The 27,741-nt window shown below is 44.3% G+C and overlaps 2 protein-coding genes and 1 non-coding gene across 3 annotated transcripts in view; all 3 read left to right on the top strand.

Annotated features, from left to right (window-relative positions):
* LOC101595264 (CKLF-like MARVEL transmembrane domain-containing protein 1) overlaps positions 1 to 17,716 on the top strand; it is a 42,897-nt gene extending 25,181 nt beyond the window's left edge. The window contains exons 4-5 of the mRNA XM_045142885.1: positions 14,232 to 14,330; positions 17,537 to 17,716. Of these exons, the coding sequence (XP_044998820.1) occupies positions 14,232 to 14,330; positions 17,537 to 17,716 (279 nt within the window). The remainder of the gene's footprint in view (positions 1 to 14,231; positions 14,331 to 17,536) is intronic.
* LOC123458275 lies at positions 5,624 to 5,730 on the top strand. The gene has a single exon (XR_006635567.1). It is a non-coding gene; the product is annotated as a U6 spliceosomal RNA (small nuclear RNA).
* A 513-nt stretch (positions 17,717 to 18,229) lies between the features above and the next one.
* Cmtm2 (CKLF like MARVEL transmembrane domain containing 2) lies at positions 18,230 to 27,365 on the top strand. Its single transcript, XM_004663437.1, has 4 exons — positions 18,230 to 18,415; positions 18,524 to 18,682; positions 25,590 to 25,691; positions 27,156 to 27,365. Exons 1-4 carry the CDS (start codon positions 18,230 to 18,232, stop codon positions 27,363 to 27,365), a joined length of 657 nt encoding a protein of 218 aa, XP_004663494.1.
* Positions 27,366 to 27,741: the final 376 nt, after the last annotated feature.

Raw genomic sequence — 27,741 nt, 5'->3', positions numbered from 1 at the left:
CTCTAATGTCGGGAGAGTTTGAAGAGCCTCATTTTGTAGGGCTGGACCTCCATGTCCTGGCATGGAGGACAAGCCCACATGTGGGCAGTCTGACTTCCAGTGGCCTAATTGTTGACATATAGGGCATGGCTTGATGGGTGGTAGTGGATTAGGGCACTTTATGGGCCCAGTGACCTTCCTGGTCACATTTGAAGCATGCCCCTGATGGGGTGGACCGTGATTGTGCCCCAGCAGGATGGGGCTTAGGAGAACTCCCTTGTCCCTTCTGAGGGAAGACCAATGGCCTCAGGGCAGCTATCAAGGTTTGGGCTTGTAGGGTTGCCTTCTGTTGCATCTGAGCCTGTGGGGAGGACTCGCTGCCTCTTCTCGGGCGTTAAAGACCTTAAAAGGCATCCTCATCAGATTCTGAATGGGAGTTTGAGGCCCCTCTTTTGCCCTCTTTAGTTTCTTTCTAATATCAGGTAAGGACTCGGAAGTAAAATGGGTAGCCAGTACTGTGGCCCCTGGCTATGAAGCCGGGTCTAGGCAGTGTATTGGATCATAGCTTCTTGTAACATGTTTAGAAAAACAACTGGGTTTTCTTCTGAGCCTTGAGTGATTTCCCTGTTTATCAAAATCAACCGTTTTGTTAGATACTGTTTCCATACCCCTAATAAGACAAATAACCATTATGTCCCTTTGTTTTTCACCTCATCTTCCCTCCTGATAATTCCATCCCGGGTCTGTGTCAGGAACCACCTGTGCCCAGAAGGACAAGTTTGGTTAGTTGAGTGAGTCTGGTCAGGGTGTTGTTTAGCTGCTGTCTGCATCCATTCTCGTTCTTCTGGGGCGAGGGTGGAAACAAGAACAACATGTAAGTCATGCCAGGTTAGACTACAGGCCTGAGTGAGGTAACGGAATTCTTTAATATAGGAGGTTGGATTGACAGAGAAAGAGCCAAGGCGTTTTTCAGTTTGGGACAGGTCCTGGAGAGAAATGGAACAACACCTTCAGTCCCTGCTACCTGGAGGGGGGGAGTGGCGGGGGGGGGCAGTCGCGGCAGCAAGGGGCTGCCGGGATGGATGGGTATGGGAGGCTACGGGAAAGGGGTCAGAAGGTTAGGAGTTTTAGGAGCAGAGGAAGAGCATGGATGGTGGTTGGGTGGCATGGGGTAGAGGGCTAGATGAGGTGGCTGGGGTGGTGTAAGGGAAGATGAGGTTGGAGTCAGGGGTGCAGAGGAGGAGTCCTGGTAGGTCAGCTGAGGCTTTGGGGGAAAGGCTGGAACGAAGAGTGGACAGAAGAAGGGAAAGGACCTTGGGGTGGGTGGGTGAGGGAGTGCAAGAGGAAGTGGAGCATGGCGGATAAGGCCATAGGAAGGGTGAGAAGGGTGGTAGGGGAGCCAAGTGTTCCAGGAGTTCAGTTAGTGCTGAAGACTCAGATTGGGGATTTGAGTCTTGAGGTTCTGATGGATTTGTAGGCTTGTTTATTGTGGCTAGGAGAACCTGAGCTGTGGAACCTTGGCTGCAGAGGGCAGGACGGACGAGAGCGCAGTTCCCAAAAAGCCTGCACCTGAGATTGCTCAGACCATTTGCGGGTGTAGCTAGAGAAGTTTTCCAAATCACGGAGGACACTAAAATCTAGAGTGCCCTCTGGAGGCCAGTGTGAGTGTTGTCTAGTTAAAGGCCTGTTTTTCTGAGAGTAAAAAAAAAAAAAAAAAAATCAGGCGTTTAGGTTTAATGGATTAGGAGAGCTCCAAAGCCCAGAGGCGACTGGGGGTTGAGTTTTGATGTGGAGTTGCTCATTTTAAAGCCAAGGACCAAAGACCAGAGTGAGGCGTCCCTTACTATGGCCTGGGTCCAAAATTGAGAGGGGGGGAGGGAGGGGGGAGAGAGAGAGAGAGGGAGAGAGGGAGGGAGGGAGGGAGGGAGGGAGGGAGGGGGAGGGAGAGAAGGTCTAAGGGGAGATGTCGCTCAGCACCTTAGGGTTCCCAGCTGCCTGGCAGCGGAGAAAAACGGAAGGGCTGGTCCTGGAGCGGCCGCGACTTCGGACAGGGGCCCCGGAGGTGGGGCTAAAAAGCAGGCATCTTACCGTGAGTCAGGGGCTCAGCTCCACCCGGGCTTTCGGCCCCAGATGAAAGGCTTGACCGACGCGATGAACCAGATCGGACCAGATTAGTAAAGCTAGTTCAGGTTTATTGGCACAGCTCTCCCGCAAGGTTCACTGGTCCCAAGATGTGAGGCCAGGGAAGTCGCATCTGGGACCTAAGGTGCAGGTCTTTTAAAGGGAAGGGCGGGGAGAGGTGACGTGTTGGCCACAAGCCGAGGGCAGGCTGAGGACAGTAACTATTTCAAGCATGGGGGAAAGCAGAGGTCTCCCCATAAGGTTCCAACTAGGGAGGGGAGCCAGCCCTTGGCCGACAGGGGTGTCTTGAAACTGCTGCTACTAATCACGCTCAGGAATGTGGGTGATAAGGTTATTGGAAGGCATGGCCATCTTGTTAGGTCCTTTGTTCTGAGCACGGCCCCGCCTAACAATTATGCCATTTATCCTTAGATAAACCTAACAAATCCCAGTCATTATCTCTATATTAACAATTAGCAAGCTGCGCATGGAGGAGGCTGAGTTAGGAGGATCCCTATGAGTTGGAGGCCAGTCCGGAGTTTACAGTGGGTTCCAGGTCAGCCTGGGCTAGAGTGAGACTCTGCCTGGAAAATTAAAATTAGCAATTTGGCAGAGGGCGAATTTTAAAAATGATGTTGAGATTGAAGAGATGGCTAAGTGATTGAGGTGCTTGCCTGCAAAACCTAAAGAGCTGGGTTTAATTCCCCAGTATCCATGTAAGCCAGATGCACAAAGTAATGCATGCATTTGAAGTTCATTTGCAGTAGCTGGAGGCCCTGGCACCTGGTATGCCCATTATGTCTCTCTCTCTCTACTTGCAAATATATAAATAAAATATTTTAAAATGAGGTGGGCATAGTGGCACATGCCTTTAATCCCAGTAGTAGGGAGGCAAAAGTAGGATGATTGCTGTGATTTCAAGGCCACCCTGAGACTACTGCATGAATTCCACTTGAGCCTGTACTAGTGACCCTACCTCAAAAAAAGAAATCAAACAATTTTTTGATATTTTATTTATTTATTTGAGAGAGACACAGAGAGAGAATGGGCATTCCAGAGCTTCCAGCCTTAAACTCTAAGCCATCTCTCCAGCCCACAATTTTTTTTTAATATTTTGTTTACTTATTTGAGAGCGACAGACAGAGAGAGAAAGAGGCAGAGAGAGAGAGAGAGAGAGAGAGAGAGAGAGAGAGAGAGAGAGAGAGGGAGGGAGAGAATGGGCACACCAGGGCCTCCAGCCACTGCAGATGAATGCACCACCTTGTGCGTCTGACTAATGTGGATCCTGGGGAATCGAGCCTTGAACCAGGGTCCTTAAGCTTCACAGGCAAGCACTTAACCACTAAGCCATTTCTCCAGTCCCTGACAAAAAAAAATATTTTTTAATGATTTTGGCTGTTCATTTCTCCTAATGCCTGAACCCCAGGTCCCTGCTCTGATAAACACCCCTACTTATCTCAGCCTGGCTAGGCTGGCATGGGTAAGGGGACCCTTACTCCTACATGGGATCTCTACTCCCTCTTACCTTCCACATGGTAGGAGCACTCTATGCTTCCTTCTCTTTTCTCCTCTGAATCTAACAGTCTCTCTAAACCTTAAAAAAAAAAAAAAAAAGCCCAGTTCATGCATGTAAGAATGGGCACACCAAAAAAGTTCAGTAACAAAACACTTCAAGTTAGGGCTGGAGAGATAGCTTAGTGGTTACGTGCTTGCCTGTGGAGCCTAAGGACCCCAGTTCGAGGCTTGATTCCCCAGGACCTACGTTAGCCAGATGCACAAGGGGGTGCATGCATCTGGAGTTCATTTGCAGTAGCTGGAGGCCCTGGCATGCCTATTGTCTCTCTCTCTCTCTCTCTCTCTCTCTCTCTCTCTCTCTCTGCCTCTTTCTCTGTCTCTCTCAAATAACTAAATAAGCAAAAAATTTTTAAAAAACACTTCAAGTTAATTTGTTCATAACATTTGAACCCTCCAGACCCATTCCACAGAAAATGCCACAGATGGGTTGGCTGTTGTATTTCTGGCCAAAAGCAATAGTTCATTTCTCTTTCTTTGGGTGTCCCTGATGCGAAGCAACAATGAGCTGAGTTCTGGCTCCTCCTGAACAGTTACTCAATTGCAGACAATTTAGTCAATTATTCTGAGCCTCCATTATATCTTTGTAAAAATGCATAACATAACAATACCGACTTTCGGGGCTGCTTTGTGAGAATTAAAGGGAGAGGCTGGGGCCACTTGGCACAAGAAGAGCTCTGTTAGTGTTCTTATGCTACCCTACACTGCCTGGCCAGACTTCTTTCTGTGTTTAAGTTAACATACCAGACAAGCTGCTGCTACCAGTTAAGATACTTCAAGTGGAACTAGAGGGGCAGGGTGGCTCAGAGGTTAAAAATGCTTGCTTGCAAAGCCTGATGGCTTAGATTCCCCAGTACCCACATAGAGCCCAGTGCACAAAGTGGCATGAGCATGTAGAGTTTGTATGCAGTGGCAAGAGGACCTGGTGCACCCATTTTCTCATTCTCTCTCTCTCCCTCTCTGCTTCTAAAGAAATGAATTTTTTTAAACAAAAGACTTCATCTGGACATGCTGGCACAGGCTTTTAATCTCAGTACTTGGGAGGCAGGAGGATCCCAGTGAGTTTGAGGCCAGCCTAAGACTACATAGGGAATTCCATGTCAACCTGGGCTAGAGTGAGACCCTACCTGGAAAAAAAAATAAAAGACTTCAAGTGTTAGGAGGCTGAGGAGATAAGGGGGGCTATGGTGGTGGTTTGCTTACAAAGGTTCCCCAGCCACTCACAAATGCCAGATGGGCATTAATTTTCAGCAGCTTGAGACCATGATGCATGCTTACACACACACACACACACACACACACACACACACACATATTTTTTAAATTTTTATTTATTTTTATCTATTTATTTGAGAAAGAGAGGGAGGGAGGGAGAGAGAGAGAGAGAAAGATGCATAGAAAGAGAATGGGTGCATCAGGGCCTCCAGCCACTGTAAATGAACTTCAGACACATGTGCCACCTTGTGCATTTGGCTTACATGAGTCCTGGGGAGTTGAACCTGGGTCCTTTAGCTTTGCAGGTAAATGCCTTAACTGCTAAGCCATCTCTCCAGCCCATACACAAATTTTTAAAAATATATTTTTTTATTTATTTGAGAGAGAAAGAGGCAGGAGAGGGTACAGAATGGGCGTGTCAGGGCCTCCAGCCACTAAAAACCAACTCCAGATGTGTGCGCCCCCTGTGCATCTGGTTTACGTGGGTCCAACCAGATTCTTTGGCTTGGTAGGCATCTCTCCAGCACCCCCTATACACAAATTTTTTAAAGACTTCAAGTTTTTAGAAAAGGTAAGTGGGCCACGTATGGTTGCACTGTGCTAGGCTTTGGCACCTGTCAGACAGTGGACTCCATTATTGCTGTGCCACCAAATGCAGGGTCCCACTCTAGGGACCTCCCATGCATTCATCCTCAACAAATAAGCCAGTGGACCTACATTTAAGAACCCAAGTGTTGTGATCCCTTCAGCAGCACATAAACTAAAATTGGAATAATACAAAAAAGATTAGCAAGGCCCCTGCACAAGGATGACATGCAAATTCATAAAGCACCCAGAAGTGAGAGCCACAATAAAGGACACAAAGAACCTTCAGGTGTCAGGGCAGACTTAACTCTGGCCAGGTCTCAGGAAAGAGTAAAAGTCAACAGCACAGCCACACACTCCAGCTAATGAGGGCTTCTCTTTGGATGTGTTGTGCGCTCTCAGAGCATGTGCACTCAGAATTATAAACGTTACCCGACTTTCAGAGTGATCATTTTTCTGCACACTTAGAAATAGCACTAAATCAGTGAATTGCTGATCTAAAATTTTATTCCTTCTTATATTTTACATTAAAGCAAATGTGGGATAGAAGGAAGAATTTATATCAATTACCAATTTTAAATGCAAGGACTAGGGAGATGGCTCAGCTGTTAAAGGTGTTTACTTGTAAAGTCTGCTGGCCTGGGTTCACTTTCCCATTACCCACATAAAGCCATAAAGCATGATGCACAAAGTGACATGTATGCCTGCAGGTCATTTGCGGTGGAAAGAGGCCCTGGACCACCCACCCATTCTCTCTCTGTCCTTTCTCTCTCTCTCTCTCTCTCTCTCTCTCTCTCTCTCTCTCTCTCAAATAAATAAAGAATAAGGAAATAAAAAATTAACTTGCATTTTGGAGAAGCAATTTTGACTAGCCCCCTAGACCATTATTGTTGTGCCCTTTAAGAAGAGCCAATGGAGGACTTCCGGTTAAGATGGTGGCGTAGGTACCACACCAAAGCAGCCTGGGGGGAAAAAAGACCAAAAACACTCAGCAAAATACACACTTTTACTAAAAAGTGAGGTGTATAGGAAATTGAAGCAGCAGTGGAGAAGTAGGAGAGATCCAGAGCATCCAGAGCCCGCAAGGCCAGCAAAAGCGGCCCCAGCAGCTCCGCCAACGTGGTGGCGGGGCACACCAGAAAGCAACCAGGCTTGGCTCCAGCTGCAGGAAAATCCAGGTGCGGGAGCTTCCCCTCACACTGCGCTCTCTGCAACTAAGGAAACATGAAGGGAGAGTGGCAGTGAGCAACGGAGGAGCAGACCACGAGGTAGAAGAACACATGGAACAACGAGAGAACTAGAGCAGCATCGGCTCGCTCCCCTCCTCCACTGCCTGAGCCCAGCTCCAGAGAACAGAACAGTGGTTCTGGGACCGGCCACGCCAACTTGGACCAACAGTGGGACCCAAGCAGGAACAGAGTCCAGGAGCAACATCAGCAGCTCCAGCACCAGTAACAGTGGCCCCAGCAGCAGCAGACCCAGGAGCTGCAGCTTCAGTGGTAACAACAGCAGTGGACCCAGCAGCAGCAGCAGAGGCAGCAGCAGTGGCTCCAGAAGTGGCAGCTATAGCAGCAGCAGCAGCAGAGGCAACAGCAGTGGTGGGCCCAGCAGCAGCAGCTTCAGCTGCTGACAGACCCAGCAGAGGCAGCTTTTGCAGCAAGCAGTTCCAGCAGTGATGCTGATCTGCAGGGCCACAGTTTCCAGGCTCGGTTTGCCCCACAGGAAAAGTCAGTGCCCAGCTCCAGAAATCAGAACAGCAGCCCGATGACCAGGCAGCAACTTGACTGAGACCAAAATCATCCAAGGTAACTGGGATCACACCAGGGAAGGGTCTCACTTGGTCACAAGCTGACTTGGATCCCTCAAAAGACCAGAAGTCTTAACCTCTATGTTGATAGAGGATCTGGTTGTTATAATAACTACTCTGGCATACATACTTGGGGCTGTTTTTGATTGAATGTGTACAGTGTTTAGTTAACTTTTAGAATCTACCTGTATTTTATTCCACTCAGCCTACTTGAATACTCCCATAGCAGGGAAACTCAACCCCTAGGAGCACCTTTGTAGATACTCTGAGAGTCTTAAGAGCCACACCTAACACCTTAAGCCCCTACCCTGAAAATATGTAACATCAAATCAATTGATACAGCTAAGAATACCCAGCTAGCTACAAACTCCAAGCATTAACTTAATCCAAGATGCAAAAATATATGCATTATAACACAAAAAACACTAAAAAGCAAGACGATATAAATCCACCTAAAAGTATTAATGCATCAGAAATGACCTCCAGTGAGAATGAGTTAGAGGAAATGCCTGAGAAAGATTTCAAAAGAATGATTGTAAATATGTTCAAAGAAGTCAGAGAACAAATCAAAGGAGTCAAAGAGGAACTTAAAGAGGAAATCAAAGGAATCAAAGAAGATGGAGGACACCAATTTAATGAAATAAAGAAGGCAATACAAGACATAAATAAGGAAATAGAAATAATAAAGAAAAACCAGTCAGAATTACTAGCAATGAAGAACAGAGTTAATGAAATAAAAAACTCTGTAGAAAATCTCACCAGTAGAATAGATGAAGGAGAGGACAGAATATCTAAGCTAGAAGACCAGGTGGCAGATCTAATATAGGCCAACAAAGAGAAAGACAAACTTATAGAAAAGTATGAGTGGGAATTTCAAGATATTTGGGACACTATGAAAAGATCCAATATAAGAATTCAGGGCATAGTAGGAGAAGAATTCCTCTCCAAAGGCATAGTAGGTGTCTTCAACAAAATCATAGAAGAAAATTTCCCCCTAATTGGGAAAGAGGTGCCAATACAGATACAGGAAGCCTTTAGACAGCCAGACAAAACCTGGAAAAAACCTCTCCTCACCATATTATAATCAAACTTCCAAAGGACATTCCATGACAAAAGCAGGTTAAAGGAGTATTTGAAGACAAAACCAGCTCTACAGAAAATACTTGATAGAATCCTCCATGCTGAAGAAAAGGAAAAGCACACATATAAGGTACCTAGAAAAAACAAGCAATACTCAAAAACTAGTTAACACAAGAGAACACAGGTAGAACTGGAACCACAAAAAAAAAAAAAAAAAAAAAAAAAAAAGGCAAACATAAATACACACTTTTCAATAATCTCTCTTAATATCAATGGCCTCAATGCCCCAACAAAAAGACATAGGTTTGCAGACTGGGTTAAAAAGCAGGATCCTACAATTTGTTGTCTCCAAGAAACTCACCTTTCTACAAAGGATAGACATTATCTTAGGGTGAAAGGTTGGAAGATGGTGTTTCAAGCAAATGGGCCTAGAAAACAAGCAGGGGTTGCTATCCTAATATCAGACAGGGTAGACTTTAGTCCCACGTTAGTCAAGAAAGATAAGGAAGGTCACTTTATATTGATTAAGGGCACCCTCCAACAGGAGGACATTACAATCCTAAACATATATGCACCTAACATGGGGGCTCCCAAATTCATCAAACAAATACTATTAGAACTAAGGTCACAGATAACACCAAACACAGTGATGGTGGGTGACTTTAACACCCCACTCTCATCAATTGACAGGTCATCCCAGGAAAAAATAAACAGAGAGGCATCTGGACTAAATGAGGTCATAGAAGGAATGGACCTAACAGATATCTACAGGACATTTCATCCAAAGGCTGCAGAATATACTTTCTTTTCAGCAGCACATGGAACATTCTCTAAAATAGACCATATATTAGGACACAAAGCAAATCTTAACAAATTCAGGAAAATTGAAATAATTCCTTGCATCCTATCTGACCACAATGGAATTAAACTACAAATCAGTAGCAAGAAAAGCTATAGAGCATACACAAAATCATGGAAACTAAACAGTACACTACTAAATGATGAATGGGTCAATGAAGAAATCAAGAAGGAAATCAAAAAATTTATAGAGTCAAATGATAATGAGAACACAACATATCAAAATCTCTGGGACACAATGAAGGCAATTCTAAGAGGTAAATTTATAGCCTTAAGTGCCTATATTAAGAAATTAGAAAGGTCACAAGTAAATGACCTAATGCTTCACCTTAAAGCCTTGGAAAAAGAAGAACAAGGCAAACCAAAAATCAGTAGGCAGGAAGAAATAATAAAGATTAGGGCAGAAATGAATGAAATAGAAACAAACAAAAAAATCCAAAGAATTAATGAAACAAAGAGTTGGTTCTTTGAAAGGATAAACAAGATTGATAAACCCTTAGCAAATCTGACCAAAAGAAAGAGAGAAGAGACACAAATTAATAAACTCAGAGATGAAAAAGGTTACATCTCAGCAGATTCCAGAGAAATACAAAAAATCATAGGGACATACTATAAAAGCATATACTCCACAAAGTATGAAAATTTGAAAGAAATATATGATTTCCTTGATTTATATGACCTACCTAAATTAAATCAAAATGAGATTAATCACTTAAATAGACCTATAACAAACATGGAGATCTGAACAGTTATCAATAATCTCGCAACTAAAAAAAGCCCAGGCCCAGATGGATTCACTGCTGAATTTTACCAGACCTTTAAGGAAGAGCTAACACCATTGCTTCTTAAGCTTTTCCATGAAATAGAAAAAGAAGGAATTCTACCAAACTACTTCTATGAGGCCAGCATCACCCTGATACCAAAACCAGGCAAAGATAGAACAAAAAAAGAAAATTACAGACCAATCTCCCTCATGAACATAGATGCAAAAATTCTCAACAAAATATTGGCAAACAGAATATAAGAGTATATCAAAAAGATCATTCACCCTGACCATGTAGGCTTTATCCCAGAGATGCAGGGATGGTTTAATATATGCAAATCTATAATTGTAATACATTATATAAATGGGTTGAAGGACAAAAATCACATGATCATCTCATTAGACGCAGAGAAAGCATTTGACAAAATCCAACATCCCTTCATGATAAAAGTCCTACAGAGACTGGGAATAGAAGGAACATATCTCAATATAATTAAAGCTATTTATGACAAGCCTACAGCCAACATATTACTAAATGGGGAAAAACTGGAAGCTTTTCCACTAAAATCAGGAAAAAGACAAGGGTGTCCACTGTCCCCACCTTTATTTAATATAGTTCTGGAAGTCTTAGCCATAGCAATAAGGCAAGAGACACAAATAAAAGGGATACAAATTGGAAAGGAAGAGATCAAGTTGTCATTATTTGCAGATGACATGATTCTATACATAAAAGACCCTAAAAACTCTACTAGCAAACTGTTAGAGCTGATCAAAACCTACAGCCATGTAGCAGGATACAAAATAAATACACAGAAATCAGTAGTCTTCATATATGCTAACAACAAATACACAGAGGATGAAATCAGAGAATCACTCCCATTCACAATTGCATCAAAAAAAATAATAAAGTACCTTGGAATAAACCTAACCAAGGAAGTAAAGAATCTCTACAATTAGAACTTTAAAACACTCAAGCAAGAAATTGCAGAAGATACTAGAAAGTGAAAAAACATCCCCTGTTCCTGGATTGGAAGAATCAATATTGTGAAAATGGCAATCTTACCAAAAGCAATCTACACATTTAATGCAATCCCTATCAAAATTCCAAAAGCATTCATCATGGAAATAGAAGAAACAATCCAAAAATACTTTTAGAATCACAAAAAACCTCAAATATCTAAAATAATACTGAGCAACAAAAATAAGGCTGGTGGTATCACCATACCTGATTTTAACCTATACTACAGAGCTATAGTAACAAAAAAAGTGTGGTACTGGCACAAAAATAGACATGTAGATGGAACAGAATAGAGGACCCAGATGTAAGCCCAAGTAGCTATAGCCACCTGATATTCGATAAAAATGCCTAAAATACTCATTGGAGAAAAGACAGCCTCTTCAGCAAATGGTGTTGGGAAAACTGGATATATATCTGTAGAAGGATGAAAATAGATTCTTCTCTCTCGCCATGCTCAAGAATTAAGTCCAAATGGATTAAAGACCTTAACATCAGACCTGAAACTCTGAAACTCTGAAAGTTCTAGAGGAAAAAATAGAGGAAACCCTTCAACATGTTGGTCTTGGCAAAGACTTTCTGAATACAACCCCAATTGCTCAGGCAATAAAACCACAGATTAATCACTGGAACCTCATGAAATTACAAAGATTTTGCTCTGTAAAGGACACAGTGAAAAAAGCAAAGAGGCAACCTACAGAATGGGAAAAAATCTTTGCCAGCTATATATCTGATAGAGGATTAATATCTAGGATATACAAAGAACTCAAAAAGTTAAATAATAAGGAATTAAACAAGCCAATCAAAAAATGGGCTATTGGGCTGGAGAGATGGCTTAGCAGTTAAGCACTTGCCTGTGAAGCCTAAGGACCCCGGTTCGAGTCTCGATTCTCCAGGACCCACGTTAGCCAGATGCACAAGGGGGTGCACGCATCTGGAGTTCGTTTGCAGTGGCTGGAGGCCCTGGTATGCCCATTCTCAATCTCACTCTCTCTATCTGCCTCTTTCGCTCTCTGTCACTCTCAAATAAATAAATAAATAAATGAACAAAAAAAATTTTAAAAAAAAATGGGCTATGGAGCTAAATAGAGCATTCTCAAAGGAAGAAATACGAATGGTATATAAGCATCTAAAAAAATGTTCTACATCACTAGCCATCAGGGAAATGCAGATTAAAACTACATTGAGATTCCATCTCACTCCTGTCAGATTGGCCACCATCATGAAAACAAATGATCATAAATGTTGGCGGGGATGTGGAAAAAGAGGAACCCTTCTACACTGCTGGTGGGAATGCAATTGGGTCCAGCCATTGTGGAAATCAGTGTGGAGGTTCCTAAAACAGCAACAGATTGATCTACCATATGACCCAGCTATAGCACTCCTAGGCATATATCCAAAGGACTCATCTCATTTCCTTAGAAGTACGTGCTCAACCATGTTTATTGCTGCTCAATTTATAATAGCTGGGAAATGGAACCAGCCTAAATGTCCCTCAACTGATGAGTGGATAATGAAGATGTGGCACATTTATACAATGGAGTTCTACTCAGCAGTAAAGTAAAATGAAGTTATGAAATTTGCAGAAAGATGGATGGACCTGGAAAGGATTATACTAAGTGAGGTAACCCAGGCCCAGAAAGCCAAGCGCCACATGTTCTCTCTCATATGTGGATCCTAGCTCCAAATGATTGGGCTTCTGTGTGAGAATGAAAATCCTTAGTAGCAGAGGCCAGCAAGTTAAAAAGGAGACATAAAGGGAAGAGAAAGGAAGGGAGGAGGGTACTTAATAAGTTGATATTGGGGCTGGAGAGATGGCTTAGCGGTTAAGCGCTTGCCTGTGAAGCCTAAGGACCCCGATTCGAGGCTCGGTTCCCCAGGTCCCACGTTAGCCAGATGCACAAGGGGGCGCACGTGTCTGGAGTTCGTTTGCAGAGGCTGGAAGCCCTGGCGCGCCCATTCTCTCTCTCTCCCTCTATCTGTCTTTCTCTCTGTGTCTGTCGCTCTCAAATAAATAAAAAAAATAAAGAAAGAAAATAAGTTGATATTGTATATATGTAAGTACAATGGTTGTGATGGGAAGGAAGTATGATGGAGAATGGAATTTCAAAGGGGAAAGTGGGGGGGGGGGGAGGGAATTACCATGGGATTTTTTTAATAATCATGGAAAATGCTAATAAAAATTAAAAATAAATAAATAAATAAATAATAAATTAAAAAAAAAAAAAAGAAGAGCCAGTGGAGCCAGTCATGGTGGCACATACCTTTAATCCCAGCACTAGAGAAGCAGAGGTAGGAGGATCACTGTGACTTTGAGGCCACCCTGAGACCACATAGAGAATTCCTGGGCTAGAGTGAAACCCTACTTTGAAAATACAACAACAACAACAACAAAATCCAATGGAGGGGCTGGTGGCGGGGGAGATGACTCAGTGGGTAACCTGAGTTTGGATCCCAAGTACCCATCTAAAATGCCAGCATGGGGCTGGAAGGATGGCTTAGCGGTTAAGCGCTTGCCTGTGAAGCCTAAGGACCCCAGTTCGAGGCTTGATTCCCCAGGTCCCATGTTAGCCAGATGCACAAGGGGGCGCACGCATCTGGAGTTCGTTTGCAGTGGCTGGAAGCCCTGCCGCGCCCATTCTCTCTCTCTCTCTCTCTCTGCCTCTTTCTCTGTCTGTCACTCTCAAATAAATAAAAATAAACCAAAAAAAATTTTTTAAATAAAATAAAAATAAATAAATAAATAAAATGCCAGCATGGCAGTGCTGAGGAGGCAAAGGCAGGAAATCCTTGGACTTGCCTGCTAGCTAATCTAGCCAAATTAGTGAACTCTAGGTTCAGTGAGACACCCAGTTTTAAAGAATAAGATGGACAGTAACTGAGAAAGACCCCTGACCTCCATATACATGCATATAACACACACACACACACACACATTCATACCACATACACACCTCCTGCCTCCCCCAAAAAGAAAAGTCAATAGAAAAAGTGTTGTCGTTTTTCCTAATGATAGTCTCATGAAATTAAAGCCATTTCTGCAGTCCCGTCCAAGGTCTTAAAATCCTATAAACTCATGCCTCTGAAAATGTAAAGATTATGTCCCCAAACCTCCCTCTCAATCAAAGGAAAAAGATTTAAAAGCCATCTATCCTTAGATGGGTTACTGATCCGTTTAAGTATTTTGGAATTATATTTTCATGAAAAGTTGACCATTTTCAAACTTTGTATTACAGGATCTTATCAACAGTATCATTTCAGCTATATTCCTTTCAGTAGTTGGCATCGTGACAATTCAAGAAAAAGGAAGAAGGCATTTGCTCTATGTTGGAGGGGTAAGTAGAGGCCTCCATGATTCTGTTTAAGATCAGTATTCCAAGACTTTGGAAAAGGAAACTGACAAACCATCATTATATTGTTAACACAACAAAGTCCTTAACCACTGCCCCTTCTCTTTGTAATGACTTCTTCAAGTGATGTAAAATTGCACAAGCTCATGAAAATCACAATTCTAAAATTCTGTAAGTAACAACAAAAAAAAAAAGACTTGGAAGGCAGAGGTAGGAGGATCACTGTGAGTTCAAGGCCACCCTAAGACTACATAGTGAATTCCAGGTCAACCTGAGCTAGAGCAAGACCCTACCTTGAAAAATACATATATTGTAAGAAAGATGGGAAGGTGACTGAATGGATAAGCTTTTGCCACACAAGCATGAAGACCTTTGTTCACATCCCTGGCATCATGGCATACCCTTTAATCACAATTGCTTGACAGACAGAAACAGGCAGATCCCCTGGGCTTACTGCCTAGCTTATCTAACACAATCAGTGAGCTCCAGGCCCACTGAGAGACTCTGTCGCAAAAAGTAAGGTGGTGCACAACTCAGGAAGACATACAATGTCCACCTTTGCCCTCCCTCCACACACATTCATACACATTTATTTGCACAAGTATACAGATAGGACTTAGACTTTTCTGGACTGGAAGGTTGTATTTTTTAAATTTTATTTATTTATTTGAGAGAGAGGAAGAGGCAGTTATAGAGAATGGGCACACCAGGGTCTCTAGCCACTGCAAATGAACTCCAGACACATATGACCCCTTGTGCAGCTGGCTTATGTGGGTCCTGGGGAATCAAACCAGGGTCTTTGGGCTTCGCAGGCAGATGTATTAACCGCTAAGCCATTTCCCCAACCCCCGAAGGTTGTATTTTAAAGACAGATGAAAGAGGGACATGGGGGTGCACTGTCAGAGGTGTAAAGCTCAGCCTATTCAAGAAAGAAGGAAGGCTGCCTGTGTGGACGCACCCAATGTGTGTTGTGCCCTGCACTGGGATAGGCATGTTCTGACTTAATCTTTCTATTTTTTATTGTATTTTTATTTATTTATTTGAGAGATAGAGAAAAAGAGAAAGAGGGGCAGATATATATATATATAGAGAGAGAGAGAAAACATTGGCATGCCAGGGCCTCCAGCCACTGCAAAAGAACTCCAAATGCACGTGCCACCTCGCGCATCTGGCTTACGTGAGTCATGGGAAATCAAATCTGGATCCTTTGGCTTTGTAGGCAAGTGCCTTAACTGCTAAGCCTTCTCTCCAGCACATGACTTAATCTTTAAGCTCTAGGGGGAGGTTGATTATTTTTGTTTGTTTGTTTTTCAAGGTAGGGTCTCACTCTAGTTCAGGCTGACCTGGAATTCACTATGTAGTCTCAGGGTGGTATTGAACTCACAGCAATCCTCCTACCTCTGCCTCCTGAGTGCTGGGATTAAAGGCATGTGCCACCAGGCCTGGCTGGGGAGGTTGATACTTTGATACATGTACACAATGCTTTTTGATCCCACTTTCCCCAATTACCATTTCCCTTTCTCTCCCATGAAAATCTTTCTTCTTCCTCTTAGATCCCCATCCTGCTTTCATGTCTGGTTTATTTATTGATTTATTTATTCATTTATTTGAGTAGGGTCTTACTCTAGCCCAGGCTTATCTGAAATTCACTTTGTAGTCTCAGGCTGGCCTCTAACCCAGTGATCCTCCAACCTTAGCCTTCCAAGTACTGGGACTAACGACATGTGCCACCACACCTGGCTTCATTTATTTTTTTGACTCGCTGATTTAAATAAATAAAAAATCATGGGTGGGAGGATATTTACTGGAGAGTAGGCAGCCCACCAGTAGCTACGCCACCAAAGGGCATGACTCCCTCTCTCTTGGTAATCATTGGGTTTCACTATTTACTTTGGAAGGTGAGGGGTGTCATGGACCCCTTCTTCATCTATGATGAAATATTGATAGGCTCAAACATTAAATTTTCATTTTTACTGATACAGGGACTGAGGTTGAATACTTGTCCTAAGTCACAAGTCTGGGATAAAAACGGGACTCAAACTCATATCATATGAAAGAATTCAGAAATACCAGAACAAATGCTTGGAAGGTGGAGAGAGAGGGAGATAAGAGTTTGATTCAAGAAGCTTAACAATGGGGATAGAAATTAATCCAGGGATTTTTAAAAAGGGGTTTAAGCACTTTTAAGGTGATTTCATAACCGATAAATATTTGTCAACTCTTCTGGAGTGTGCCAAGCCAGAAAGCTCAGTGCTGGGGATAGAGGCCCTTCCTGCTGTGGGAGTTTGCAAATGACCTAGGACAAGACATACCTTGCCAGGAATTCAGGGTCCATACATAGAAATATCCAAGGCTGGAAGAGCAAGAAGTAATTCCTGGACCCCACTGGCTAACTCAGCAACCAAGCTTTGTACAGCCAGAGCCCCACTCCCAGGCTTCCATCCAGCCTTACCTGTGTGGCAGCAGCCCCTACCCTCAGGCCTTCCCACCTCCAGCCTGGCTCCCTTTCCCATAATCTCACAGCCACTGTAGGTAGATTTTCTAGGTCTCAAACCTGTCCACTCCTCTTGATAAGGGGTTCCAGACCAATCACCTCCCCAACCTCAACTATACACTGCTCTCAGCAGCCCATGGCTCCCCTGGAACCCCGGGCCACTCCTGCCCTTGCAACACATGAGTCCTTTCCACTGAGAGGCCTTCTGGAGAACCTTCACCTGCCAGGCGCCTCCTAGGGCCAGTGCACCTCCATGGTCAACTGCTAGCAGCAGCGCCTACGATTTCCCTTTGTCTGGTTTAAAAGGCAAAGCCGGGGCTGGAGAGATGGCTTAGCGGTTAAGCGCTTGTCTGTGAAGCCTAAGGACCCCGGCTCAAAGCTCGATTCCCCAGGACCCACGTAAGCCCGATGCGCAAGGTGGCGCATGCATCTGGCGTTTGTTTGCAGAGGCTGGAGGCCCTGGTGCGCCCATTTCTCTCACTGTCTGTCGCTCTCAAATAAATAAATAACCAAACAAACAATTTTAAAGGCAAAGCCGGCTTGCATGCGACTGCAAAGAGCATAACAGAAGGTCGGAAGGACCAGGAGGCTTCGCGCTGCTCCTGCCAGCCCAGGATGGAGGCGGGTATGAAAGGTGGAGCTGAGCTTCCAAAAAACCCTGGTCTTTCCTTCCCACCTGTGCTCTTGTGTCTGGCAGATCCTGTGCCTCACAGCGGCAATCCTGTGTGTCATCGACGGCTCAGTGGCCGTCAAGAAGATGATGGAAAGAAAGAACGAGGCCCCGGGAACAGAGAGCAAGCCCTCCGAGATCAAGGTGGACTTGGCCAGTGGGCCCCCAGACCTCCAGGCATCCAGAGAACAAGCGCGGTCTGTGTAATGACTCGCTCCAGGCCATCACGGAGGCCATAAAACCAGGGTTGCTAAGTCGACACCACGTCTGCTTTCTCGTGTTGCCTTGTATAAAAGTTGCATTACGCTTCCATGCGCTGGTGGCCAGGCTGAGGCTGGGAGGGACAGCAGCCCAGAGCTCCTGAGAGAGGGACCCCGGCAGCTGCAAGCCTGGGGCTCCTTGGCAAGGCCTCGCCGGGGGCCCCGAGGGGATCCCTGCCCTGGAGGTGGGGCCCAGGCTCTCCGTCTCCCCACCGAAGCTCCTGCTCGCAGGGCGGGCTCCACCCGGATGCTTTCTGGATACAGGCCACAGGGCTGGTTCACGAGGCGAGGCAGGCGCGCGCCCATCGGTGGGCCACAGGCGTTGGCATTCTCTGCTGCTGGCGGTTAGCAGCCTCTGAGCAGGTCTGGAGACACCAGGCTCTCTCTGGGGCCAGGCCTGTCCAGGGACTGCAGGCGTGGCTCGGCAGGACTTTAAGAAGCTGAGGACTCCGGGCCAGCCATGGCCGACAAGGCCAAAGCCGCTGCAGGCAATGCCGATAACAGAGGAGAGAACAACCCTAAGAGCGTGCAGCCCAAGGATGAGGTGGGCGCAAGGAACGGGTGTCGGCCCTACCGGTGGCAATTGAAAGACAACAATAAAGAATTCTGGCTTACGGGACACGGCGGGGTCAAGGTCCTGACGCTGGTGAGCTGGGTTGGAATGTGGTGGGTTGAGGGCAGGGTTGGGGAAGGTGGGGGTGTCTTCCAGTCTGGGGAAGCCCTTGCCACAGCTCAGGTGCGTGTTTCTGCCCAGGGCTGCCTGATCGCGACACTAATACTGTTCAACACAGTCAGAGTACACCCTATGGTGACCCTGATCCTCTCCATGGAAGTGTCCATCCTCATGTTCTTCATTTTCATCTACACCACTGCCTTCAACAGATACACGCCCTTCATCGTGTGGCCCATTTCTGTAAGTGAGGGCAGTAGGGAGGGACTGCCTGGGGTTGAACATGTGTGTTCCAGCACCTCAAAATAGAGGAGGCAGGGTGCGAGAGAGGTGGCTAAGTGGTTCTAGGTGCTTGCTTGCAAAGTCTATGACCCAGGTTTAATTCTCCAGAACCCACGGAAAGTCAGATGCACAAAGTGGCACATGTGTCTGGAGTCTGTTGACACCAGTAGGAGGCCCTGGTGTGCCCATCCTTCCTACCCTCCTTGCTTTCTCTTTCTCTCAAATAAATAAATAAAAATATTTAAGAAAAGTGAGAGAAACAACCTCCCTTTCTATTACCAGTGCGCAGGGCCCAGGCAAAATGTGAAGCCAGGCAAAAAATATGCCCCCAAATACCTCACTGTGTGTACTGCGGTTGAAAGCAGAAAAACTAAAGTGTTGCTCTCCACTGAGAGAAGATATGACAGCCAGCTATTCCTCCTAATCCCTTTGCTAGCACACACCTAACCAAGGAGATTATTCCAGGATTCAAAGAAAAACAATCTCTGCCTAAATTAGTCCAATAAAATGAAATAAATTTCAATAATTTCTAAGACAGTATTAGATCTCTCTGTGACTATCCCTATAGAGAATGGTTTAGGGGCTGGAGAGATGGCTTAGCGGTTAAGGTGTTTGCCTGCAAAGCCAAAGGATCCCGGTTCAATTCTCCAGGACCCACATAAGCCAGATGCACAAGGGGGCGCATGCACCTGGGGTTTGTCTGCAGTGGCTGGAGGCCTTGCTGCACTCACTCTCTCTCTCTGTCTCTTCTCTCTCTCAAATAAATAAATGGAATATATTTTTAAAAAATAATAGTTGAGAAGGATATGCTGCCTATAGCAGTCAACCAGTGGAATAAAGCAGAGCTGGGAAAGTTCCCCAACCACTCTCAGCCTGTTTCCTCACCTGTACCACAGGGGCAGTAACAATCCTCTGTGGGATTAATTGTGTATAAAGTCCTTGTATTGTCCCTAAGGACTCATGGAGTTAAATTCTCACACATCACCTGGCTCATCAGAGAGCACACTCACCTAACTGCTAGCCAGTCAGTGAAGATCCCAAGTCCCCTGGTTCATTGCCTACCTCCACAGCCCTTGCCTTCCTATTTCATCCACTTCACACAAGGACAAATGAACCCAAAATAGCCAAGTAACTTGGTCACTTGGTTAGTAAGTGGCACGAAACAAGAACAACAAAATCAGCCAGGTGTGGTACAGTACACCTCTAATCCCAGCACTTGGGAGACCTCTAGAAATAGGGTCTCTGTGAGTTCAAGGACAGCCTGAGACTACATAGTGAATTCCAGGTCAGCCTGCAGCCTGGGCTAGAGTGAGACCCTGCCTCAAAAAAAAAAAAAAAAAAAATCAAACCCAGCTTTGTCAGTCTTTTAGCCACACCTGTTCTGCCTCCTTAAATGCTATTAGTGTCCAGAGACCTGGAGGTTTCAGCGAGGAATGGGAAGACTGCCAGTACAAGGGAAGGGAGACCAGAACTGAATGAAGGCTTTTGAAAAAGGGATAAGCAGAGTTCAAAATAAAACCTGAAAGTCTTCTGGCTGCATTTACCTAAAAATATTGGCAAAAATGGAACTAATATTGCCTTAACTGACTGGCTGTGCTGGAAGGAAAAGAAAGAACTGGAGGGAAGTAAGGAAGGAGGGGAAAGGAAATGAAGGAAAGGAAAGAGCTGAAAGACAGAGGAGGAGGAAAAGAGGGGAGGAAGCCATGTCGAGGTGCTGGAAATGGAAAACAGCTGTTGTGATCACACAATCTGTGATGTGCTGGTGAGAGTAGCTCATGCTGTCCTAGGAACCTGGAATATTGATTTCTATATACCCTCAAATCAGGAGATGAAATCTTGGGCCCAAGCCAAGGAAAGGTTTAGAACTGAGAATCCTGCATCAAGGCAGCATCCTAAGAAGGCTGAATCCTTAGGGGGAAAGAAGGAACAAAGCAGGCACACAGTCTTCATCAACACAAAGGAAAAAGAAATGTTTGTGGCAGGAAGTGATACTCGTTGAAAAAGAGAAACGTTAAGCCTGTTCTTTGTATAGAGTTTGCATTTTTGCTACCTGCAGCCTAGAAACCTTCATGCCTTGGCCTGAGCATGTAAGTTGATATGTGGTGATATTCTCATGATATCCTTGAAACTCCTACCAGAAGCAAATGCCAAACCATGACCAAAGCATGAAGAGATCCATGTGGGGGAGTGGAAGGGACCATTTAAAATGAACTCACAGGCTGGCAAGATAGCTTAGCGGTTAAGGCACTTGCCTGAGAAGCCTAAGGACTCAGATTTGATTCCCCAGGACCCAAGTAAGCCAGATGCAGGGGGAGACTTATGTGTCTTGAGTTCATTTATAGTGGTTGGAGACCCTGGCATGCCCATTCTCCACCCCCCAAAAAAAATTAAATGAGAGGGTGGGGAGGTGACTTAACAGTTAAAGGTATTTGCTACAAAGCCTGCTGGCTAGAGTTCATTTCCCCAGTACCCATATAAAGTCAGATGTACAAAGTAGTGTATGAATCTAGAATTCATTTACAGTGGCAAGAGACCCTGGCACATGCCTATCCACACCCCTATAAATAAGTACAAAATTTTTGATTTTTTAAAAATTGAGGACTTTATTGCATAAATATAATGCATATTAGTCATATTTCCATCAGGTTATACTCTTATAATCTCTCTTCCCACACACCCACATTCCACTGAGGGCCCTCTTCAGTGGGGTTATTGGTATTCATTGTGGGGCTATGAATGCACTAGTCAGTATTTGTTGGAGGGGGCAACAATGCCTCAGAATACACCTTCCCACTCTGTGGCTCTTACATTCTTTCTGTCTCTGTGGAGGACGTGTTATAATTCTCCTTTAGTGTTGAGCTCTCAGCAGCCTCTGATTTTCTGTTTTGATGAGTTTTGAGTCTCCACAGTGTCTACTGCAACCTCCCTAGAAAGGCTCTCAGGCTAGCAGTGAGAACAGAACACATATCCACCATTTCCTCTCTAATGTTTCCTGGGCCTGGGCGGATAAGACAGAAATAACTCATCTCATGCTAAGCAGTCAACTATTTTTTTTTTGTACTGATGTGTCTTGGGTCTCCTTGACATTCACTGCCATTTGAAAAAGCCAGATGCTTAGCCAAAGAACAGTGGAAGCTTCCCTCTAGGTTCTATCATCTTCCAAGCCCATAGGTTTCTGACTTAGTTCTCAGTACTAGGTATGAATTCCCTCTACTGAATAGACTTCATGTCCAATCAAAGAAAAGTTGATTACCCCCGTAGCCTGTGTGCCACTATTGCAAGGTGTGTACATATTGCCTAAGTGTTTGATTATGTAGCTTGCAGGAGGCCAAGATTACTGTTGGTGATCATTATCCCCCAGTGAGAGCATAGTACTTTCCAGCATTATGAGGGCAAGCCAGCAGAGAGAGCTGGCTCCCAACTCAGTACCAGCATGTTCGCTTGATGTCCTGAAACCACAGCCACAGTGTCTTCAGTTGCAGTAAACCCAGTGTCTTCAGCAACAGGGTCTTATCATTTCAGTCTGGTGGGAAACTAAGTGCCTTGGCAATGCCTGTATTGTTTTGGGAATCTCATGGAGCCTCCCCGACCAACAGCTCACTGCTTGGGGTGGGCAGGGGGATAACTCAGTTCTGGCACTGGGATTTACCAGTGAGCTTCTGCCCAAATTATTCTCTCCCAACTCTCTCGCATTAAGAGAGTTATTTAATTATTATTATTATTTAATTAGATAACCAAGAGAAAGATTTCTATGGTACTAATTAATGCTTTAGTGCTGTGTATTTCTTCCTCCATTTCTTCAATTGCCCCAGTCCCCTCAGACCTTTTCATTCCCTACAACCTGTTCCTCTTCTTACCTGTCAAGTATCTCCTCTTCTCATTCCTCTCCTGCTTCCTTACCCGTACTACTGATGCTTACTACAACTTATAAAGAAATATGAGAGAGATTATGCAGCAGCATTTGTCTGTATAACCTCACTTAGTATATTTTCCAAGTTCATTAATTTCCTGCAAATTTCATTATTCCTTATTGCTGAGTAGAATTCCATTGTGTATATGTACCATAACTTCGTTATTCATTCACAAGTTAATAGGCATCTGGACTAATTCCATTTCCTAGTTATTATGAATAAAGTAGCAACAAACATGGTTGACCAAGTATCTCAGTTGTAGAGTCTTTAGGGTATATGCCCAGGAATGATATAATTGGATCAAATGGTAGGTCTAAATTTAGATTTGGGGGGGGGTGTTTCAAGGTAGGGTTTGTTCTAGCCTAGGCTGACCTGGAATTCACTATGTAGTCTCAGGCTGTCCTTGAACTAATAGGATCCTCCTACCCCAACCTTCCAAGTACTGAGATTAAAGGCATGTACCACCATGCCCAGCTTAATTTTAGATTTTTAAGGACTCTCCATACTGATTTCAGGAGTTCAAAGTCATCTTTTGCTACACAATGAGTTCAAGGTCAGCCTGGACTCCATATGGCTCTATCTCAAAAATAAAATAACAATAACAAGTAAATCAACACAAGGGCTATGGGAACTAAGTGAAAAGATGCCTTCCCTGAGGAAGTGGTTTGTCCTAACCTCTCACCCCAAGAGTAGTAGAGGAGGAAAAAGTTTACTAATCTTTTTCTATGTTGGGAGAGCAAAACTAGTATGTGGCAAAGACAAAACTGAAGCCACAGAGAATGGACAGCAAGGTAGATGAGAGAGGAGGCAAAGAAAGTTGGTGGTTGTGAGAGTAAAACAGCAATTTGGTAGAAGAGGGCACTGCCAGATGCCCAAAGGCAACATAGAACGCAGGAGCCTTATGCCAGCAGTGTAGCTAGACCAGTTCTCCAGAGAGGAGAGAAATGCTTTGGGGCAGTACACAACAGACATATCATGAAATGGCCTGTTTTTGCGTTTCTTTTTTTTTTTTTCAGTATATTTATTGATTCATTTGTTTGTTTTCATGTGTGCGTGACAGAGAGAATGGATGCACCAGGGCCTCTGGCGACTGCAAATGAACTCCAGATGCATATGCCACCTTGTGCATCTGCCTTACATGGGTACTGGGGAATTGAACCTGAGTCCTTCATCTTTGCAGACAAATGCCTTAACTGCTAAGCCATCTCTTAGCTGCATTTTAAATTTTTTAATTTATTTTTTTAGAGAGGGAGAGAGAAATGATACTTCAGGGCCTCAGCAATTGCAATTGAACTCCAGATGCTTGCACCACCTAATGGGCATGTGTGACCTTGCACTTGCCTCACCTTTGTGTGTCTGGCTTATGTGGGATCTGGAGAGTTGAATATGGGTCCTTAGGCTTCTCAGGCAAGTGCCTTAGCCTCTAAGCCATGTCTCCAGCCCTAGCCCGCATTTCTTTACATTAGTATTGGTGGGAACCAGATGTGAAATTTTACAGGCAAGATGGTATGGGTGGGATCTTTGTCTCCCCAGGTTAGAGTCTGAGGGTAACCAAGCCTGAACTATTTGGGGTTTGGAATTTTGCTCAGTGGAAGAGCCCTTGCAAGTGCAAAGCCATGGGTTTGGTCCTCAGTAATGGGGTGGAAGGAAGCCTGGACTTTGGAGCTCCATTTAAAAAGCCAAACTGGGGGCTACTGCTTAGTTCACCTGGCCCAGTAAATAGATAGATACATACATATATACATATACACATACACACACATACATACATAGATGATAGATTAGACAGATACATTTTGTTGTTATTTTTGTTTTTGAGACAGGTTCTCTATGTTAGACAGCTCCACAATGCTAGGAGGAATATCCAAACACACAGTTTTATGGGAGAAAGAGTTTTACTTCAAGTTTACAGATCCATGGGAAGTTCCATTAATGGCAGAAGCAGCTGGCTCCCATTCATAAATCCAAGCAGAGAGAGAAAAACCACCACCAGCCAGCAAACACCAAAAATCAGCAAGCACAAAACTGGCAGTAAATAGTACTCCCCAAAGCTTGAACTACTCTCTTACAACTTTTGGTGTAGCTCCTTTCTGGCTGGAATTCAGATCTGCCCCCACTGACAACCTAGGGCTGGACTCCAGGATCTGTCCCCAGTGACGCCTCCTCCAGCCAGGTGACTGGAGATCCAAGTTACAAGTTTCATATTCACACTTGAGTCAATGGAGGACATACATTTTAACTGTCACACCTCCTATAGCCCAGGCTGTCCATGACCTCACTATGTAGCTAAGGATAACCTTTAACTCCTTATTCTTGTGCCTCTACTTCCCAAGGGCTAGAACACAGCATGTGCCACTATGCTCAGTTTATGCAGTGCTGGGCATCAAACTCTGAGCTTTGTGCATGCTAAATGAGCACTCTACCAGCTAAACCACATCCTAGCCCACATATATATTTTTTTAATTTAATTTTTATTAACATTTTCCATGATTATAAAAAAAAATCCCATCGTAATACCCTCCCTCCCCCTCCCCACTTTCCCCTTTGACTTTCCATTCTCCATCATATTACCTCCCCATCTCAATCATTGTACTTACATATATACAATACCAACCTATTAAGTACCCTCCTCCCTTCCTTTCTCTTCCCTTTATATCTCCTTTTTAACTTACTGGCCTCTGCTACTAAGTATTTTCCTTCTCACACAGAAGCCCAATCATCTGTAGCTAGGATCCACATATGAGGGAGAACATGTGGCGCTTGGCTTTCTGGGCCTGGGTTACCTGACTTAGTATAATACTTTCCAGATCCATCCATTTTTCTGCAAATATCATAACCACATATATTTAAATTAGGAGGGAGTTTGAAAATTATTTGCATGTAGGAAACTGTACCACCCTTTGGTGTTGATAGGAGCTCAGTTCTGTCTAAGGCTGGCTTATCTCTCCCACTTTCAGGACCTCCTCAATGACCTGTTCACCTGTATATTTCTCATAGGAGGCATAGTCATCGCCGTGAAGAGAAGACGCTTCATGCCATTTAACTACTTCATTGCTGTGGTAAGACATCCCTGGAGTCCCTCTACAGTCACTTTCAAAGAACTAAGTATTTGGAGAATTTCCACTGCTTTTAAGAAAAGACCTGGGCTAGAGAAATGGCTCAGCAGTTAAGGTGCTTACCTGCAAAGCTTAACAATCTGGGTTCTATTCCCCATTACCCACCTAAAACCAGATGCACAGTGGTGCATGCATCTAGAGTTTATTTGCAATGGCTAGAGGCCCTGGTGGACCTATTCTCTCTCTTTCTTGGTCTCTCTGTCACTCTCTTTCTCTCACACAAATAATAAAAGAAAATAAAAGGCCTTCTGGGCTAGGGAGATGGCTTATTGGTTAAAGGTGCTTGCTTGCAAAGCCTGCCCAGGTTCAATTCACTAGTACCCATGTAAAGCCAGATGCACAAAGTGATGCGTGCATCTAAAATTTATTTACAGTGGCAAGAGGCGCTCTCTCTCTCTCTCTCTCTCTCTCTCTCTCTCTCTTTCTCTCTCCTTGTAAACAAATAAAAATACTTAAAAAATAAGTGGCCTTTTGGCTTAGAGATATAGACCAATTGATAGAAAGTTAGCCTAACATTCATAGAGTCCTGGGTTCAATCCCTAACCCCACATAAACAGGAGTGATAGCTCATACCTGTAATCCTAACACTTGGGAGGTGGAGGCAGAAGAATCAGAAGTTTAAGGTCATCTTCAGCTACATAGCAATTCAAGGCCAGCCTGGGCTATATCACATTATATATACTGTATAACAAGCAGCTTCAGGTCCACTGAGATAAACTTCCAGACCAGGCACAGTTATGGAGGAAGGGATTTATTGAAGCCTACAGATCCAGGGAGGAAGTTCCATAATGGCAGAAGAAGCTGGTCTGTTTTCACAGGATCAAACACACAGAGAGAAGCATAAGCCTAAAAGTCAAAAGCCACACAGCACAGCACACTTCAGGAACTCCAGGTAGGCACACTTTGCATATCTTTAGATTGAAATGTCAAACCCACCACCACACCTTAGGGCTGGACCCTAAGACACACCCAGTGACACTGCCTCCATCCAGGTGGCTACAGATCCAAACTACAAACTAATAAAACACTGAATATATTGGGGACCATCTATTCAAACTACCATGTATTGTGTATGTATACGTGGTGATCAAAGCAAAATTCAGAAGTTTGTAAATATTTCTCCTTGAGAAGCACTTAAATAAAGGTAACAGCCAGGGAGGCAGCCCAGATTACTATTTCCTTCATGTAACTTCTGGGAGTAGAAAACAGAAAAGACAAAAGAGGCTCAATGATAGGGCAGTTAGCATGTGGATAGCAAGGCTTTCTGGGGGTCTGGAAGTTTTAAGGGACTGGAGGGGCACTCTCAGGCACCTGATGATGAGTGAAAGACCAGGAAGCAATGTGTGTGCCTGCCTTCCTTCCACCTGGATGAAAAGCCAAAGTAAAGAAGATCCTTTTGTTTTTCAGGTCCTTATGGGTGTGGCTGCGTTTTTTACTTTTATCGATTTATGTCTTCAAAGGGAGCACTTAAAAGACAAGAAGGCCAGAAATGGTACCCTGGTTCCTCCAAACAATGATGGCAAGCTACCACAGCCAGGGACTATGCCACCACCATCAGCAGCAGCAGCAGCAGAAGCACCTACTGCTCCAGCAGAAGTGGGCAAAACACCACACTAGGCAGAGAAGGGAAGGGCAGACAAAGGGGGTGGGGGAGGAAATGCAAAGAAATAACTTGAAGGCCACTCCTACCATCAGAGCATCTGTCCTCCCTTACCTCCTCAGCTTTCCAGGAAGGGTTTCTTTTCCACTTCAATAACCAACTGGCATTGGAAAAGGAACTTCTCTCTAAGTGGATTTTTTTTTTTTTTTGGTATGTGCATGTATGTAGAATGGTATGCGGTGGTGATGTGTGCACATGTGTGTGATTGTAGAGGCCAGAGGAGAACATCAGATATCTCTCCTCCATCACTCATCCAAGTGATTCCTTGAGATGAGGTCTGTGTCATCACAAGCCCCAGCAACTCTCCATTTCTCAGGTCTCTGATCCTCACAG

This window comes from Jaculus jaculus, chromosome 1, assembly GCF_020740685.1.
Source record: "Jaculus jaculus isolate mJacJac1 chromosome 1, mJacJac1.mat.Y.cur, whole genome shotgun sequence".
In the NCBI taxonomy this organism is placed as follows: domain Eukaryota; kingdom Metazoa; phylum Chordata; class Mammalia; order Rodentia; family Dipodidae; genus Jaculus; species Jaculus jaculus.
The sequence above is the reverse complement of the archived record's forward strand: the minus strand, read 5'-3'. Positions and strand labels throughout refer to the sequence as shown.

Coding starts and splice junctions, on each gene's coding strand:
- Cmtm2 (XM_004663437.1), top strand. CDS start 18,230: ATGGCCGACAAGGCCAAAGCCGCTGCAGGCAATGCCGATAACAGAGGA. Junction 18,416..18,523: donor GGGTCAAGGTCCTGACGCTG/GTGAGCTGGGTT, acceptor GTTTCTGCCCAG/GGCTGCCTGATCGCGACACT. Junction 25,692..27,155: donor TTAACTACTTCATTGCTGTG/GTAAGACATCCC, acceptor TTTGTTTTTCAG/GTCCTTATGGGTGTGGCTGC.